This window comes from Lissotriton helveticus, chromosome 10 (assembly GCF_964261635.1).
Source record: "Lissotriton helveticus chromosome 10, aLisHel1.1, whole genome shotgun sequence".
Lineage (NCBI taxonomy): Eukaryota > Metazoa > Chordata > Amphibia > Caudata > Salamandridae > Lissotriton > Lissotriton helveticus.
The window spans coordinates 1,203,140,405-1,203,159,326 of NC_136071.1; the positions used below are offsets into that span (position 1 = coordinate 1,203,140,405).

An 18,922-nucleotide genomic window follows, 5' to 3' on the forward strand; every position below is an offset into this window, starting at 1 on the left:
GAGGGCCACACTGATGCCACTGAGGGCTGGTGGGCAGGAAAAAAATGTGCATGAGGCTGTAAGTCATGGTAGGCATTCTTTGGGTTTTGTTCCGCATGACCCTCTTGTACATTATGGATATATATATATATATATATATATATATATATATATATATATATATATATATATATATATATATGGATATAGAATTGACCAAAAATAGTTTTTTCAATTCTAATTAGTGTGTCATACTGCAGTGTGAGGTGCATTGTGGCAAATTTGCCCCTTTACCCCTCTTTAAAGCCTTGGCTCACACCTCCCTGATTGCCATTGCCCACTTGGTAAACAGCTGCAGGAGCTAGTGTTTATCAGGGGGCCTCAATGAATGGTCCATCAAGCAGAAAGTGTCCCAAAGGCCATAAATTGAGTATCACCGTAAAAGAGAAAATCTATAGCTCTCTCGTTTTTGGATTGTGGAGAGCGTGCTGTAAGGTATTGGGGATTGAATACATGTTATCTTCTGGGTATCACCCTCAATCAAATGAGCAAACTGAAGGAAGAAATGAAAGCTTGAAATAGTGTTTTTGATGCTACTATAACAGATCTCAAGATATTTGGATTTCCTAGTTGCCATCCGCAAATTTTGCCTAGAATAATGCAACTCACGGTACCGCCAAAGTTTTGCAATTTTTTGTATGCAAGGCTTTTATCCAAGAGTTTTTCCATCACCATCTTGTATTCATCCAATAGTTCCATCAATGATTAATTATTTTAATCAACAGCAGCAGCATAGACACATTGTTGCTCACACAAAGGGGGGGCACTTAAAGACCCCAACTGTGTAAATTCCTAAAACAAGAGACAAAATACACAATGGGCCTGCATGTGGAAATACTTCAGAGGGGCAACTTAATCCTTAATAAGGACCTGTGAGAGAATGTAAAGAAAAACAAGAAAGGAAGAAAATCTCTGTGTTTCGGATGACACTCCTCACCCACTCAAAGGTGATATGCTACATCATCGGGTTCCAACAGGTGAGTTAGTGGTGGGTGCTACAACTATCTCTAATTTCAAGGAGCTCTTAGGTGTTAGCTACAGGGATCCCAATGTGAGCTGTATGGTGTATGTATTGATTAGCAGAGTATTGTGAAAAAGTGAGCAAAAGCGAATTAAACGTGCCTCACAGAGGATGATATTCACATTTTAAACACTGTCCCCGATAGGAATAAATAAAAAAGCAGAGCCCGGAGGTGCGACTTCACCCTTGCAGTGATAATGGGGTCAACATGTTTCTGCCATTCCTAATAACCCTACAACGAGGTGTATGGCATTTGTCAGGACCGATATTGAAAATCATATCACCCTGCAAACAATGACTAAGAGACAGTTACACATGCTTCGTCCACAATATTTGTGACTTGACCAGGGTAGGTAATATCCGCAGTCGCCGGGTATATCATTCTCAACTCGCCTACATATTTAGACAGACATGGGCAGGGCTCAATCGGGTCCGCTGCTTTCCAAGCCCCTCTGTCTACAGGGAGGATGTTGAATCTCTCTATACCGGCATTCCACAGGACGATACGTTGAGGACAGTTGAGATGTTCAATGAGGGTCCACCAGACTCCTGCACCCCATCTTGTTCATCATCACGTGCGCTCAAATTGCCATGAAAGAAAACTTTTATCAATTCCATGAATAGCTCTATCTCCAGGTATCCGAGACATCTATGGGCTGTGCATTTACTCCTAGTGATGTAATCTTGTATACGCACTGTTTTGAATGTGTTTGCATCTATTCCACAGAGAACCCCCATTCCAACCATTTGAACCTCAGCAAATGTTATCCTGATGATGAGATGGTTGTCTGGACAGGGTCAGTTGAGGAGATCTCTGATCGTGTACTGTGGTTGATTGATTGCAACCCTTTCGTAAGATTCACTAGTGAGTACAGCACAGAACAACTACCATTTCTGGATCTCCTACTCTATCCCAGAGATGGGCAGATACAATCTGAGCTGTAAAGGGAACTGATGGCAAATAATTCAGTCATGCATGATGACAGCTACAGTCCTAGTCCCTGCATGACAATCTACCTGTGGGAACATTTTTGAAAATCTGGCAAAATTGCTCTGAACCGACTGTAGGAAGGTGGATACCTGACTATGGTTACCCCAGATTTTTTTGCCTTGTGTTTAGCTGGTTTTCGACTTAGTTGGCCTGAGACCCTGCTAATCAGGGCCCCAGGCTATCTACTCTCTCTGTAAAATGGACTCCATGTACCCTAGGTACATAACTAATTGGATATTGAGTCACCTTATCGGCCCCTGTACAGTGTACTATAGGTACCCAGGGCATAGGTGCACCCAAGGCCTACCAGGGGCTGCAGCATATCTTTTGCCACCCCTGGCTGGCCATCCAAACTGACACAACTGGCTGAACACTGAGCTGGGGCAAGGTCGTGTAATCACCCCTTGCTTAGACATAGTATACCTATGTCTAACCTTATAATCTGGACACATATACACCTATGGCAGGCCTTAACAATCCTGGAGGCAGAGTGCTTGGTTTTATGTGAGATGGTGCTCTAGCACGAGCTGAGCCTGTCTGCAGCTTTCGGAACCATGTCCTTATAGCTGTTCTGGGATATTGCCATACCATATACTCTTAAGTGCATTATGAACCTCGCGGTTAAATGATGTTAAAGGCCGCAGATGAAATCAGAGCAACCATGGACATGGGAGGAGCGGCAGTCCTAATACTTTTGGACCTTTCTGCCGCATTTGACACGGTCGATCATGTCACTCTGATCGACCGTGTCTCAGCTCTAGGAATAAGAGGCAAAGCTAAAGATCTGATTGCCTCATTCCTAGCTAACCGTCCTCAGACCATCAAGATGGGCAATTTCACCTCCCAGACCTTCTCCCTCCCATGCGGTGTTCCTCAGGGCTCTTCGCTAAGTCCGACGCTGTTTAATATCTATGCGTCGGACTTGGCGAGGGTGAGAAAATCTTACGGAATCGCCCTCACTACGTACGCCGATGATACCCAACTAGTATTATCGGTGCACAACAACGGAGCATCCGTTGCAGCCAACATTCAGGAGGGAATGAAGGCGATAGGCTCCTGGATGTCATCAAACTGCCTCAAGCTTAACTCCGAAAAAACGGAGGTGATGACATTCGGGAGCCTACGTCCAGCATGGTCCCCTCAGTGGTGGCCACCTCACCTGGGGCCCCCCCCCAGCCGGTGGCAAAGGTCCGCAATCTGGGGGTCATCTTTGACAATAAGCTGACTTTTCACCACCACGCTAATGCCGTTGTTTCATCTGCTTTCTACACCCTCAAAAAAATAAAAAAACTGCTTCCTTACTTACCACAATCAGCTGGCAAAACACTCATCAGCACCTTAGTGTTTTCAAGAACCGATTACTGCAATTCACTTCTTCTGAATGCGCAGGAAGGGGTTCTCAACAAACTTCAAACAGTACAAAATGCTGCAGCTAGAACTCTACTATCTATTCCTAAATTCACATCCATTTCCCCGCACATTAGAAAACTTCATTGGCTCCCTATCAGGAGCCGAATTAAATTTAAAGCTATGTGTATAGCTTATAAAACCCTGAACAATGTAGGGCCACAGTTTTTAAAAGAAGCTCTCCGTCCAGTTGAACAACATAGGATTCTACGATCGTCTTCAGCCTTCATGTTGAAAGTCCCCCGGACAAAAAGGGTCAACTGGGGAGATAGATGCTTCACTATTGCTACAGCTAAACTGTGGAATACTTTACCTCTCCATATTAAAACCGCCCCCACGCTTCTAAAATTTCGTAAAAGCCTCAAGACATGGCTATTTTCCATCTGCTAACTCCCCCGTTAAACATAAGTGAATTCTATGAATTGTAGCGCCGAGACACCCGTATGGGTATTTGTTTGCGCTTTAAAAATTGTAAAAAATAAATAAATAAATAAAATAAATATCTTTGGTTTGGCTTTATCAAAACATGTCGTGTAAGGTGTCATGCGCTTTGGAATACTACCCCCTCGCCAATTCTGGCGACGGGGGTAGCATTCCACCCTTCTAGAGGGAAAAGACATGTTACTTTCCTTAATCCCAGTTAAAGTTAACCAGAGCCTCAGCATCACAAAATGGATGCTGCTGCCACAGACACAAGTCTGGCCTCCTGTTGCTGGCCGAAACTCCAGCAGGGGAGGCCTGGATAATAGGTTTCCTGTCACAGGAAGGTGCTAGCACCACCCTAGACAGGAGATAGTGGATTGGGGCAGGGAGGGCTGAATGAAACTAGACACTGCCTGGGGCACACAAGGTGTCTCATGCATAGGCCAGTTCAAACCGGTGCTGGGGCACTCCAGCCCCAGCTCTGGCGTGAAACTGGACAAAGGGAAAGGGGTGTAACCACCCCCTTCCTGGGTCCCACCAATAGGAGGGACCTAGCATGTAATCCAGCCCCTTGATTTGGAATAAAGGTAGGAGCTGTGTCCATAGACTTTAGATAATCCTGACTGAAACTCTGATATGAAACTCTGGACCCTTCGACATCCTACTCGACGTAGAAGACTGAAGAATCTCCCTTGTGGTCAAGGAGTGACGACCCTGTGCAATCAGGCACCATCAAGCGCTCAACAGTTTGCTTTGTTGTTGCTCCCGCCGGAGCTCGAATGACAGAGATCGACAAGACCTGGACTTCCAGACATCCAACAGCCCGATCCACAGCCACAGCAAAGCTGAGACCCGTGGAGGCGACGTGAGACTTGGCACCGGCCATCTTGGAAAGCCAGCAAAGTGCTTTCTGTGCAGCTCCTGAGGCACCCTCGAAGCTGTGCATTGGGGATTGAGAAGCTCCGGCCCTGAGCAGCTTTTGCACTGTACATCACCTCTCCACACTCACCGAGTGCTGCGTGGGTCCCTTTTGCATTTTCCTGCTCGACGCGTCTGTCCGGTCACTTGCCTGTTGGCTAGTGGCCTCTGTGACGACGAACCTTCAATATTTCAACACTGGTCTGGTTGCTCCAGACTGGCGCTTGCTCCCCTGAAAAGGAGCAGCCCATCAGACCTTGCTGGTCTAATCCAGAAGCCATCTTCGAGTCCTGCGTGGGTTGCATTTGCCAAGGCCTGTTAACTCCGAATCGAGATCCGACACCGCCGACAGCGAGAGCCTTCGTGGTACAGTCCGTGCCCAGCGCCTGGTTGTCGTCGACACCTCCTGGTCCACGTGGCAGCGGAGACAAGCTTCACGACATCACCTGATCGCAACCCGACATCGCCTGGTTCCTTCCTGGTCACTGACTAGTGACCCAGACTCTATCCCCTCTGCTTTCAGGTACTCTACATCTTCGATCCACCCTTGGATCCAACCGGACTCTTCTCTCCTGGTCGCCTGCAGCATCTTTTCTCCAAGGCTCCATAGAACTCCACGACGAAGTCCGACACACTTTGACACCTATGCACCCGCTTCCTGTGGGTGAGGCAACGCGAGTACTGCGGTGCTCCTGTAGAGATTTACATCCCTAGTGTCCTAGTTTTAAGTGGTTACGTTCTAGTCCAGTCGGAAGACTCCTAAACCTTTAACTTTCTAACTTTACGCACCCATTGACTTCTATTGGTGCACGCGTGTGCATTTAGACACTGCACCCGCATCCTGTGGGCCTCCTACAACCTAACTGCTGTTAGTCCAGTGTAGCCCCAGCGATTCCCAAGGCCCTAGGCCTTACCATTGTTCGTGACGTGGTTCTTATACCACTATTTTTGTATATGGTTTTAGGGGCCACCAGGGCCCATCCATATTTGTGCAACTTTTGTATGCTATATTAAGTTTCTTGTTATACGCTTGTGCTCCTGTGCTCATAAAGAGTTAAGGGGATTTATTTAGAAATAAATACATATATATTTTGAATATATAACCTGTGTGGTGTCCTTTCATTTTGGTATTAAAAGGTTTGCATGTGGTAAAACAGCTGGCTTCACATGCCCTTTTGAGTTTCGCCTAAGACTGCTTTTGTCAATCGGGGAGGAGCCAAGCTCGCGATCGTAATGGTCGCTCTGTAGCTCGGCTCCGTCAGCCTTCCGGCCTGACTCGCTTAGCCTGCCACATATCCTGCACCGAGACGATGCACTCGCGCAGAAATTGAAACGCAACGTGTTGCTCTTACTCACCGTCTGACCTGGAGGCTCCTGCGTATCGTGGCTCCGAAGTTGTGCCCCCTGAAGAACCGGGGCCTCCGCGGTGCTGTAGCCGGGGCCTCGCCTATTGGACCCAGCCTGGCGTTGGTGTACACGTCAGCCCCGGCCGAGAGAGTGAGCCGCTGGCGGGAGACCGTTGTGCGCACATCCCGGTGGTCCTGATCCGGACTTGCCTTGACGGCCGTGACGCTGGTGAGGGGCACGGTGCACCGAGGGCTGATCGTGTGAAGGGGCCCCCCTGCCGCGGCTCCGTCCATCCACCCTGGGGCCTCGCGCCCGGGATCTGTTCATCGACTACGCCACCGATATTGCAGGCTGACCCCCGACTTTGGCCGCGCTCCTTTCTGCACCACGGCTGCATTAGTGGGACCCCCTTGGTTTCTGTGGAGGTCCGCATCTGTGGACCTGATCCGGGAGTCGTGGGAGGTGGTGGCGAGGCTGAATTCACAAAATGGCGGCTGTCGGGATAGGCCGTGGATATCCTCCTTACGGCAGCCCTGGATTACCGGACTACACGGGGGCCTGGCCATGTGTGCGTGAGCCTACAATTGCTGACGTTCTGGACGCACTGCGGTCCTTGTATGCGGCCTTGACCCCCGCTGCCCCTGAGGGATCGACGCGGTCCGCCGCCATCTTAGCTGGCCGGTCCCTCATGGTCCCCTCTCGTCTCGATGATGCTTCTGCCTCACCCTCCTTGGCCGCACTGAGAGCTACTGCCGCTGGCCGTCGACTGGTGTGCGAACGAGTGACTTTGGAACCTCCTGCGCTTCAATGTTTGGAGTTTGGGGGCCTGGATGTCGTGCTGGGGTCCGATTCTACTCGAGTATCTGAGAAACATGATGGCTTGCTGCATATCTTTGCCTTGATGAGGTCGTGTTTCTGTTCTGCAGGGAAACCCCCGCTTTCCCGAGCGGCGAGACTGAACTCCTGTCTTTTCCTGCCCCTGTTAACATTGTTGGGACTCTTGAACTGTATACCCGGACTTTTGTTCTCTTGCATATGGATTGACCTCCCTGGCCTACGTCTTCATCGGACTGCTTTTCGTTCGTGTGCTTGCCCCGCACCGAGTTGCTCACTTCTCGCTGTCATATGGTGGGAATTAATTGGAGCTAAGGAAGGCCTGGGGTGAGATACATTGCTTCCGGTGGATTGCTGGTATACATATCCGTGGTGAGCTTTTCCGTATGCTTAGTGTGGTGGGTGACCCCCTTGTAAGTTTTATGACGCTCGAGTTTGTATCGTTTTCGTTTACACATATTACGATTGCCTGGTTGGGCGTGGGGCTGAGGCCGACCGTTTTGTCTTTGCTCCTTCAGTCCTCCCTCCTACTACTACTTCTTTTGTCTTCATGCCCTTCTTTTTGTTTCCTTATTCCTCTTCTCTTTCGTGTTTCCTACATTTCAGGTTTGGGATTAGGGCGACAGGCACGCTGCTGGGGGGGTAGGCCGTAGCCTTCTGCAGGGGTGCTGGGTGGGATGGGTGGGATGGGTTCTCTTTCCTGGTTTATTTTCCTTTGTTCTATGGCCCTTTTGTATCCCTTTATAGGAGCGCCGCGACTGTCCCTGCTTCCCGTGGTACGATAGTGTTGGGATCTGTATCGCTGCTTCTCTCCTTCTTGTGGCTATGCTGCATTTCAATGCCGACTCCCATCCCCTCCTTGTTGCTACTACTCCTGCTCTTTCTGTGTCCTTCCTACGGGATGCTTGTCTCGGCGCGGCGCTCTTCTCTTTCAGTCTGTATTTTTCTTTTTCCCCTTTTTCATCCCCTCTCCTTTTCCCTCTTTCTCTCCCTAAGGTTAGTATGGCGGGTTGGCTTTAGTGATGTTAGTATTCAGGTTCCCTCGTTTTATCTCCGTTGTACTTTTGGGTGGTGGATGTGCATACGATGAGTCTACTTGTATGTTGATTTGAATTAACCGCCGCTGCTTTCGTATTGATGTAGACTGTCGTGACAATTCTCCGGATTGCTGCCCCTTTAGTTTTCTTATAGCCTATGGTTTGCTCTGGGAACCTGGATTCATTTATGCTGTATCCGAGCCTGTTATACTCCTTATTGTAATATTATAAAATTAACCTTCGTTATTCCTGATTGTGGGCCGTCCAGATTCTCCCCCCCTCCCCTTTTTTTGAACTGTATTGATTGCGCATCATCCTGATTGTTTCTGTATATTTCTCTTCTGTATTTTTCTGATTGCTCTATTGTGTCGTGGCCGGCCGGTCTGGTTGTAGGCCCAGATTTGTATTTCCTTTTTGTACAAATAAAGGTTTACAAAAAAAAAAAAAAAGACTGCTTTTGTCCATGCTACCCCTAGGATAGCTGGTCTATAAGGTTAACTTTACAACCATCACCATGAGGGTTGTTTGGACTGGTGCAAGGTGCTCACTAGAATAGTGAACATCATATACCAGGGCAACTTCTCACACCGACTAACTTCGAAAAGCAAGCCACACCTATAAGTAGACAACTAATGAACAGACGCTACCCACCAATCAAATGGTTAATCATTCAGGCTGTATCCAAACTTTCATCCTCAGAGTCTATTTAGAAGATCTTGTTCTCACAATATGGTATATTGTCAGTTCTTCTTGTAGATGACCAGATACAACTTCCAGGGAGGTGCACAGATGGGAAACTTTGTATACGGTTACCCCTAGATAGAGTCCCCCCAAAAAGAACAATAGAGGAAGATTTGGGGTTTAGAACGTCCTCTAAGAAGCATCCATCCTAAGGCAATTCTAACACATAACTGAATGTTCTGAAATACTGATGGCTAACCGTGACAACAGGTGAACCATGAATGTCAGCAAAGCTGTTACCGTACACATACGGTCCAATGCTTATCACGGTACAGCAGTCCTGCTGCATGGAATACTCACAGTCGGATCACTGAAATAATATCGAGGGACAGAATATCGACCATCAAAAATATCGTTGACAAAATATCGACAGTCAAAATATCGAGTTTCTATCTACAAACAGGTAAGTACAAAAATATCGAGTTAAAAATATCGTTAACAAAAATATAGTTGTAAAAAATATCGTATTTACTAAAAACAGTGTTAAATTAAATTAATATTAATAATTAATTACTAAAATATACTTAAAATTACTTAAATTAACTTATAATAATTAAATAATTAATGAAAGTTAAATAAATATTTTTTTATTTCATATTTATTAAAACATATATATATAGTAACAAAATATAATAAAATAATACCCAAAAACTGAAAACTGACCCTGAACCCTAAAAATACCCCTTTACCCAAAAACCCAAAACTGACCCTGAACCCTAAAAATACCCCTTTACCCAAAAACTGAAAACTGACCCTAAACCCTAAAAATACCCCTTTACCCAAAAACTGAAAACTGACCCTGAACCCTAAAAATACCCCTTTACCCAAAAACTGAAAACTGACCCTGAACCCTAAAAATACCCCTTTACCCAAAAACCCAAAACTGACCCTAAAAATACCCCTTTACCCAAAAACCCAAAACTGACCCTGAACCCTAAAAATACCCCTTTACCAACTGACCCTGAACCCTAAAAATACCCCTTTACCCAAAAACCCAAAACTGACCCTGAACACTAAAAATACCCCTTTACCCAAAAACCCAAAACTGACCCTGAACCCTAAAAATAAAAACCAATTTTTTAACTATCTATATTATATACTTACATATTTTCACTTTCTATATTATTTACAGTCGATATTACTTCACTTACCTTAAAAACGATATTTTGGCTGTCTATATTCTGTCCTGTCGATATTTTGTCCAAACAATATTTTTGACTCGATATTCTGTCCAAACGATATTTTGGAGTCGATATTATGTCTGTGCACCCTCACAGTCATTACATTTATTGAAAAACATTGACCCTAGGGAGACTGATTTAAGGGCTCTCCACTCAGGAAGCATTACCATGGTGATCTTCTGGAGCACACATTTGCAGTTTAGGAGTCCCTCAGAATCTGGGGTCCCACAAATTATTTTCAAAATCAAAAAGACAGGGTAACCTTCAGGGTCAGCGATGGCTAAGCATCATAGTGTGTCTGGGACTTCGCCTTTGCGCCAGGCTGCACATGTGATCTCCAAGTCAATGGATGACATAAAATAACACAACAGAATTTTGTCACTTTATTTGGACCATCTTTTGGAATAACAAATGGAGTTTATGAGAACATCACAGTGGGATGTCACGTGTATACCCCACTTCAGGTTTACAGAGAAGAGCTCTCTCCTGTGCTCCTGGAATGCTTTCGGAGACATTGTGTGAGAGGTTTTCAGGGTCATCATGTGGGAGGGATAGAGCATGGAGTGGTCATTCTACATACATCTCAGTCCTATCTAACAAGTGACCTGGACTAACATTGCCACCTTTATGTCATTATTTAAAAAAAATGGTTAGAGCTTGTGCATTAACTTAGACTCTTTACAGTGCCAGTCAAACCAATGAGTGAAGAGGTGGCCTGGCTGGACTAATATAATGCAATCAATGCCCTGCAGTGAAAGATGCTGCTGGGATCCATTGTCACTGGTGGAGTTCTGTCCATTTCTGTGACTCGCCTGATCTTGTCTCCTCTATGGTACATGGATACATGTGCACCTGCACAGTGTACCTACCTAAGTCACATAAAACCAAGAGGAATCTTGTTTATGCCAGTTTGGTCACCTCTGGGGTTCTAGCGTTCAAGGACACAGAGCGCTGTAGGATTACAGGCTGAGACTCAACACGTATGAGATGGTTTGAGCCAGCCCTGGGTTAAAGTGCACGTTCTCACATTTCAAGTCAGAAACACCTCACCCCGAGACGTCATACCGTGAAAGCGGTTGCTGCTGATGAAGCCGGGGTCTTCACTGCGCACGATGCAGGGTGCTTGGCAGTTCCTCTCGATGTTCTCCGTCAGGTACCAGCTTTTAGTCTCATCAAAGATGGTGAAGAGCAGAGAGAACTCCTGGACAGACAGCTGTCGCCCGAAGACTTGACTCAGCGTGTTGGGTTGACAGACAAGCAGAGGGCCTATCAGCCCTGAGTGCAGATCCTTCTCCTAGAAGGAAAGAGATGATTAACAAAGATGCAAAGCTCTGGGGTTGAGGGGTCCTTGGTCTCATGAGAGAAGGAGGCAGAAGGTGAGGATCCAGGATTACACAAAGAAGGGGAGGCAAAGGTGAGGGGGCAATTATCACACAGGAGGAGGAGGCTTACGTTGAGATGCCCATGATCATACAGTCGAACAGTATATTACATATCTTTTTGTCCTAGTAAACAGGTAGTTTTGTTTCAGTTTGAGCACCGTGGCTCATGACGAGCTCGTCATGAGATTCGAAGGTGTTAACCAAAACTATTTTACTTATCTGTTACATGAAATGTCTCAGAGTACTATCTAGGTATACTACTCTGTGTAAGAAAAGTAATCCAAAAAGTAACTTACCTGGTATTTTACTGAAAAGCCCATTCAAGTCTATCTACTGGATTTACAAAGCATTGTATTTCTCTGAGACAATATTGTAAGTCAAATCAAAGTAGATTTACAATTGCAATCCAAACTGTTTACAAACTGCATTATTACTGCAAAGTATGTATTGCTTACCTGTGCCAGGCGTGCTTTGTTCTTGGAAATAAAATAATTAAAAAAATATTTTTATACAAAAACAATTGGTCTGGAGTTCATTCTTTGAGTGTGTGAAATCATTTTCTGAATGAATACATCAAATGCTTAACGCTGTCCTCTGGTACTGCCTTACTGCTCGACCACACTACCACAAATAGAGAGTGAGGTGCTATCTAACTTTACCTCTGCCTACCTTTGGGGTTCACTGGACTCTGTGCACACTATACCTCACTTTGGTATAGTATATACAGAGCCAGCGTCCTACAATATATATAGGTACCAGGAGCAGCACTGTGCTATTTCTATTCTATTTCCATTTAAAAACTTTATAAAGCGCGAGAGCTGCCCCAGCCAAGAGGCGTCCCGGTGCTAACAGCAAATAGGCAACCACAACGCAGGGAGGAACCGGAGCAGCCTATGCAGTGGGAAAGAGAAAGGTTTTAATAGCTTTCCTAAATTCAAAAAAGTTGCTGAGGTCTCGAATATGGGGGCAGAGAGTTCCAAAGAGCCGCTGCTCTGTACCGGAAGGAGCTGCCTCCGGCCCGAGTTCTCCTGACCCGAGGGACCGCCAGCAAATGTTGGCCCATGGAGCGAAGCTGACGGGAGGGAACATAAAAAGTGAGCAAATCCGTCGAGATATTAGAGGAAGCGAGCTTCAAGATTTTAAAAGCTATACAGAGAGCCTTGAACTCAATCCATTGAGCCACAGGCAGCCAGTGAAGGCGACGATTGTACTAGTCACAGAGCAAACTCTGCCCAAAAGAGCTCTTGCTGCGGTATTCTGTACTCTCTGTAACCTATGTATTTCTGCCTTGTTAGCCCCAGAGAGTTCGCATAATCAAGCCTAGATGTAATCAAGGATTGAATGATGATCTGTCTGGTCGGGGCATCAAAGAAACCTAAGATAGGTTTAAGCCCATGTAATAAACCAAAACAGTTGCCCACCACCTTCTTTGTTTGAGTCTGGAAACAGAGAGGAGTCCACCCAAACCCCCAAGTTCTTTACAACCTGTTTAGGAGGGTGGGGGGGGTGCCTAGATTAATGGGCCACCAATACTCATTCCATGACACATGATCCCTTCCCACCAGCAAGACTTGCTGGCGTTCAGCTGGAGGCAGTTAGCTGTCATCCATCCGGCAACTACCGCAAGATCACCTTGAAACTTAGCGGGTCGTGCCTAGAGTTGCTCGAGAGGGCTACCACCAGCTGAGTGTCGTAGGCGTAGGGCTCAGAGAGAAACCCTGTGGCACTCCATGCTTGATGGGAAAGGTGGATGAGGAGAATGGAGGGGCGATCACCTGATAGGTCCTATCAGAAAGGAATGACGCTAGCCACTTCAATGCAAGGCCTCCGATGCCAGACTCTTCCAAACGGCGCAACTGGATTTTATGAGACACAGTGTCGAACGCGGCACTGAGATCCAAAAGGATCAGTGCCGATGTCTGTCCTGCGTCCAACGCTGTTCAAAGGTGTTCTGTCACCGCCAGAAGCGCCGACTCAGTACCATGGCTGGGGCGAAAGCCATTCTGTGAGGGATCTAAAATATTGTGGATGGTCAAAAAGAATGGAATTAATATACGCCTCCGCGATCTTAGCAGGCCAAGAGAGCAATGACATTGGCCTAAAGTTCTCAGGTTTTTTAGAGTCCAAAGAGGATTTTGTAAGCAATGGTAACACTCTAGCCTGTTTTCATGCTATGGGCACAACAGCCGAGCTGAGCGATCTATTGATCACTTGACCAAGGAGAGGAGAAATAATTGATAACATTTTCCTGAATTGGTCAGGTTTCAGTGGGTCAGTCGGTGAGCCTGACTTGATTTTAGCACAGAGGGCGAGTAAACGGCCCTGCTCAATCTGAGGGAAAACCTCTAAAATGACCATCGTGCCATCATTGGTTATCTCAGGGCAGCCCATATGGGCCGTGGGAAAGAATTTATAAATGTCTTCTACCTTTTTTGAGAAGAACAAGGCAAGCTCCTCGCATTGCTTATTTGAGGTAATCAGTGGACCAACAGCCCCCTTCTGTTTTTTTAAGGCCTGAGACAATAGAGAAGATACTATTCGCGGGATTGGTGCTGTTACTAATTTCCCTAGGGTAAAAAGCGTGCGTTCAGTATGGATTGCTTTGTGATAGATCTTTACTGCATCCCGGTAGCGATCTTTAGATAACAAATCAAAGTCTCTTCTCCAGGACCTTTCACATTTTTTACAAATTTTCCGCAGCACCGCTAATTTTGCATTGTACCACCGGTTAGATTTAGACATGCGATTAAGGGACCACTTAGCTGGGATCAACTTATCCAACGGCTGATTTATCCAATCTGAAAAGGCTGAATTAGCCTTATCAGGGTCCGTCGGCAGCACCGGAACGGAGGACAAAATATGGACTTAGAATTGATCCCAGTTTAATTTATGCCATGGGCGTTTAAGAGAGGGAGGATTGTCTAATTTGTGAATAGAAGCAATGCCCTGGATAGTCAAAGGGACTGAGAAGTGGTCCGACCAGGCCATAGGAACCAATGGTAGGACTGTGAGGGACGAAATGTTCGTGAAAACAGAGTCCAACAAATGCCCAGCGAATGTGTGGGGCCAGAGACACGCTGATCGAGCTGACAAGCAGCTAAATCCGCCATCAGGTTCGCCACATCCACATCTAGGTAGTTGTCAAAATGAAGATTCAAGTCTCCCAGGACTGTAAAGTTAGAAGTATTGACCGCCAAAGTACAGACGGTTTCGACAAGCGCTTCCCTAAAGGCTTTGGATGGGCCCAGTGGACGAAATACCTCTAAACCAGTCATGGTGTAATTGGAGTGAAAAGTCATTTTAAAACAGGCACATTCACAGCCCAAAATGGGCTGTTTGGTGAAGGTGCAGGAGTAGCCGGTTTTGACAATAGCCGCAATTACCCCGCCGCTCGTTTCTCTATTAAGGGTATGGATAACATAACCCTCCGGGAGTGCCAGCCCTGGGATTGCCACCGAGTCTCTAGCTGGGCAACAGATTAAAAGGGCTACAGTGACAGATAGAAAGGACAAGTGCCTTTCCCCATTAAAAGTGCTTGTCCCATGTAAGGAAATCAATTTTTACATAAAAATAAGTCTCCCATTATGCTTTCCTTGTAATCCCACAAGGCTTGGTACTCAATATATAAAAATGTATTGCGCCTTGACAATTAATAAATATAACAAAAGTGTAGGTATGTTAAGCTAAAGTTGTCCATGAAAGGATCTGAGTTTGATTAAGATCCTTATTTTATATCTTTGCTTATGAAACTGCTACTAAAATGTTTGATAGTTACTGTCCACTTAGTGGCAAAAATGAATTTTACTGTTAAAAGTAGATTTTTGGTAATGTTAGTGGAAAAATAACTTTATAAAAGTGTACTTTTTGGTGCCTGAGATAAAAACTGGTTTAGAGCCAGTTTTGACTATCCGCTCACTTAAGATTCTCAATACAAATTTCTGGCTGTGAGGTAATGACCCTGCTTCCAGAGGAAAAGGTAAAGTTGGCTGATCAAAGGACCGTCATTACCCTTTCGCTTTTAACTTAGAGATGACAAATGGGGCTCCCCGGGTCTGCTCCAATTCATTCCCAGGTCTAGCCTAGATTTTCTGTCTCCAGTCGCAGCAGGAAGAAAATCTGTTCTTGGTTTAAATAGGGAAGGAGCTAAGGGCGAGTCAGAGCCCCTTCTGATGGAAGAATGGGATAGCTTTGGTGGAAGTAAGGTGAGAAAATAGTTAGGATTGGATGCTGGGAAATTGCCATTTTCTAGCTGGTGCACAGGATAAGACTGGCAACTCACCACCACCTGGAAGTATAAAGTATAAAGACAACAGCTTAAGAGAAAAAGTTATCTGCTGGAATAAAAGAACTCAGGGACACTTATCTCCTGCTGGCAACTAGGGGCTGGAACTTCTCTCAAAAGGTCAAAGTGGTTTGTGTCCTGCTTATGGTCAGAAAAAGCAAAATAATGCTGACTTCAGAAATGCCCACATGACCACCAGGACTGGTTCTTGCAGAGGCCCTGGATGGAGCGAGACCTGGAGCTTAGAAGCCGGCCCTTGGGGCCAGACCTGGAGCACCTTTCCCAGCAGATGGAGGAACATAGAGACCAGGTGCTGAGGCGTCCCCAGGGCGGCATGCACTAGGCAGGCATGAGAGCCATGTCTGTCCAGATAGAAGCTAAAAATAGGTTCAACTGGAACCTCACAGTAATGACATCTTGCCATTTATGGATGGTTTTGAGAGACCTTAGTGGTACGAAATTCAGCTCGGTCCCAGTTGGTGCTTTTGGCACCAAAATCAGTAGCTTCATCGGGAGCTCGACAGCGATGGATCTGAATTTGAAAGGCCCTCGCCGGCCACAGCTGTCAAACTTGCCTCATCCAAACTAGTAACTAAGGCCTAGATGTAGAGTTTGGCGGACAGGTACTTTGTCTCAAATTTGTCAGATATTCCACCCACATTAGGATATGCTTTTAATTGTGATATGTGGCATGCTTGTGATGGAGCACGTGTCCATCAAACTAAAAGCCAGGCCCTAGGTCCCTCTTCCAGGGAGACGTGCTTCATTTATCCCGCCTCCGGTCCATCGCGGTTGGCCTATGGCCATGCCTAGGTCCTGCTAAACCACAAACAGATATTTTTCAATGGCACTTTATGTTTTTTCGGGGTATTTTTTGCCTTAAAGCTTTACAATTCATATTTCTGATTCCCTCGGTGCTATTTTAATTATTTTGTTGCTTTTTTGTTTATTGAAATTCTCTCTATTCTTTTAAATTGGTTTTGGAATTTTGTCATGTTTTTCTTTACTTAAAATGCTTGAACTAAACTCATATTTTTTAGCGGGAGTTGCTTGCTGCTTTTGCCATAGCTGTCAGGAGATGAGCAGGGGTTCTGGTTAACCTAACCAACTTGTCTTTATTAAGTTGGTTGGGGTACCCACCTGCTAAATTAATAACCCGATTTCAGGCACCAGTTCTCCCCAATGAGCTCCAGCACCCGACTCTTCATACCCCCAACTGCCCTAGAACTGTAATAGTCATATGTAAAATAAATCTAATGCCTGTCATGTCTGTTAGGTTGAAACTTGCTTCAGTGCCTCCAATCAGGCCTCTCAGGGCTGCTTCTAAAAATCACTATGTTGGTAGACCCTGTCTAAAAGATGGTGAAGGGGCCCAGAGTGATGAAGCAAGAGTAGCAGAGGAGAGGGGCCAATGATCTTACACTTCCTGAAACGTAGCCCCACCCTTTGTCCACATCCCCCTAGCTGATCACTGAACCAGGCTCACTGCTCCTCATCAATATGTTTATCGATCACACACCTCATCTCCCGTTCAGCTCTTTCTTCAAGCATGCCCTCGCCATGGGTCTTCGTCTCCTGCCTCTTCTTGGATGTGGCACTCACTGGGGAAGGGTGGAAACAATTCTCCTACAGAAACATCGTACTCAAGAGGGTACGAATCAACAACTCAGAGTATATTAGAAAACATCTAACAATAAACAAGGGGTCTTGGAAAATTGGAAAAAATATTGGTGTGACACAAATTGTGCATTAAATAAAACAAATTGAAAACTGCTAAGAAAAGTATGAAAAATTCCTGACCCCTTTAAATATGACAAGTTATAAATACAAATTACATATTTATAAATTCTTGTTAAGTAAAAAGAAAAAAGAAAAGTACTGTTTACGTTTTAAAATAACGGAAGCATTCATTCAGACTAAATGTAGCATAGGTTTTTAGAAATGATTGTACTATGGTTCTCTGACAAAAGAGGATAATGCATCGATGGATACCACTGAACAAAAGTGGCAAGAATTTCTTTTGGAATTATATGGGGGGGGCACTGTTTTTTGTTCACTGTAAAGCACATAGATACTTCACAGAGATTGAGCGGGATATAAAAACAATAAAATTAATATTTTGAATGTAGATAAAAGCAGAGCTAGGACTAGGGGGAATTCCTAATGTTATGTATCATTTAAATCCTATCTTGTGTATCTTGTTTGCTTTATTTTTACTTCTCTTTCTCTTCCTCGATACTTTCTTCTCTCTTTTTTCTTCCTTTCTCTCTTTATCTTGCTGATTGATTCATACAAGTGATGCAACTGATTCTCTCGTATTGCTTCTTTATTGCTTTTTCCACCATATTAATTGATTTGTTGGTGATATATATGACATTAATAATATCTATACTGATGAATGCTTATTTATGTATTTATTTCTTGTGTAACTCTCTTTTTGGTTGTATTGCTTATTATTGTATTTTAATTGTTTATATTTCTTCTCTCAAACTAATAAAGATAATTAGAACGATAAATCCTATATGTGTGCACGGATTTTACACTCACATTGTACACATGGTGGTAACACTGGGGCAAAGTTACTCACATGTGGAATGCCGGATGGCCTGTTATCTTTGATCCAATGTGTATGTGCTATAACATGGGCCAACATTCAACTAAATATGAGAAATGAATTTACAGAATAAACTGATGGTCCCTAATGGCCATAGACAAGACTAGCCTCTGGATTGTATCTTCTTCACATGGTTGATCGCTGATCTACCAAAGATATTTGATCAAATTCAGTATAATCCATCAAGGGAATGCCATTGTTCAGTTCCTGTTCTTCTTTTTGCTGTTGATTTGGGGGCTGATTTACAGTATTTTAGCAGTCAGTGTATTCTGTCGCTACGGGGAAGGAGTATACAAACCACCACAATAAAGGTCAGTCCGCCCGATTTTGATGCGGGCACACCTTAAGTTTGGCTGCGGTGGTGACTACTCCGTCGCCACCATGGCCAACTTTCTCTGATGGCCTGACGGAATAAGGGCCATCGGAGAAACAGCTGAGTGTCCACTCGCCCAATCAGGATAGGCAAACATATACCAATTTTTTACTGTTTGTCACCGTCAGGAAAACCCTGCACCAAACAGTATTTTATTTATTTATTTTTTTTAAATCTCGAAATGGGATTTTCTTTTTGAAAAAAAAAAAATGCCCCCCCCCCCTCGCCATGGGGTCAGTTGCTGCCAATTCATTACAAATGGCCGCCTGCTTGGCAGTTATTTATAAATGTGGTGAGGGGGTCCCTCCAACAGGGGGAAGGAGAAATGTACT

General features: G+C 45.0%; 1 protein-coding gene across 1 annotated transcript in view; it reads right to left on the reverse strand.

Moving 5' to 3' along the window:
* The window catches only part of F8 (coagulation factor VIII), a 289,264-nt gene that overhangs the window by 70,366 nt on the left and 199,976 nt on the right, over window positions 1-18,922 (reverse strand). Inside the window, exon 13 of the mRNA XM_078664066.1 lies at window positions 11,005-11,233. Within this exon, the coding sequence (XP_078520192.1) occupies window positions 11,005-11,233 (229 nt within the window). The remainder of the gene's footprint in view (window positions 1-11,004; window positions 11,234-18,922) is intronic.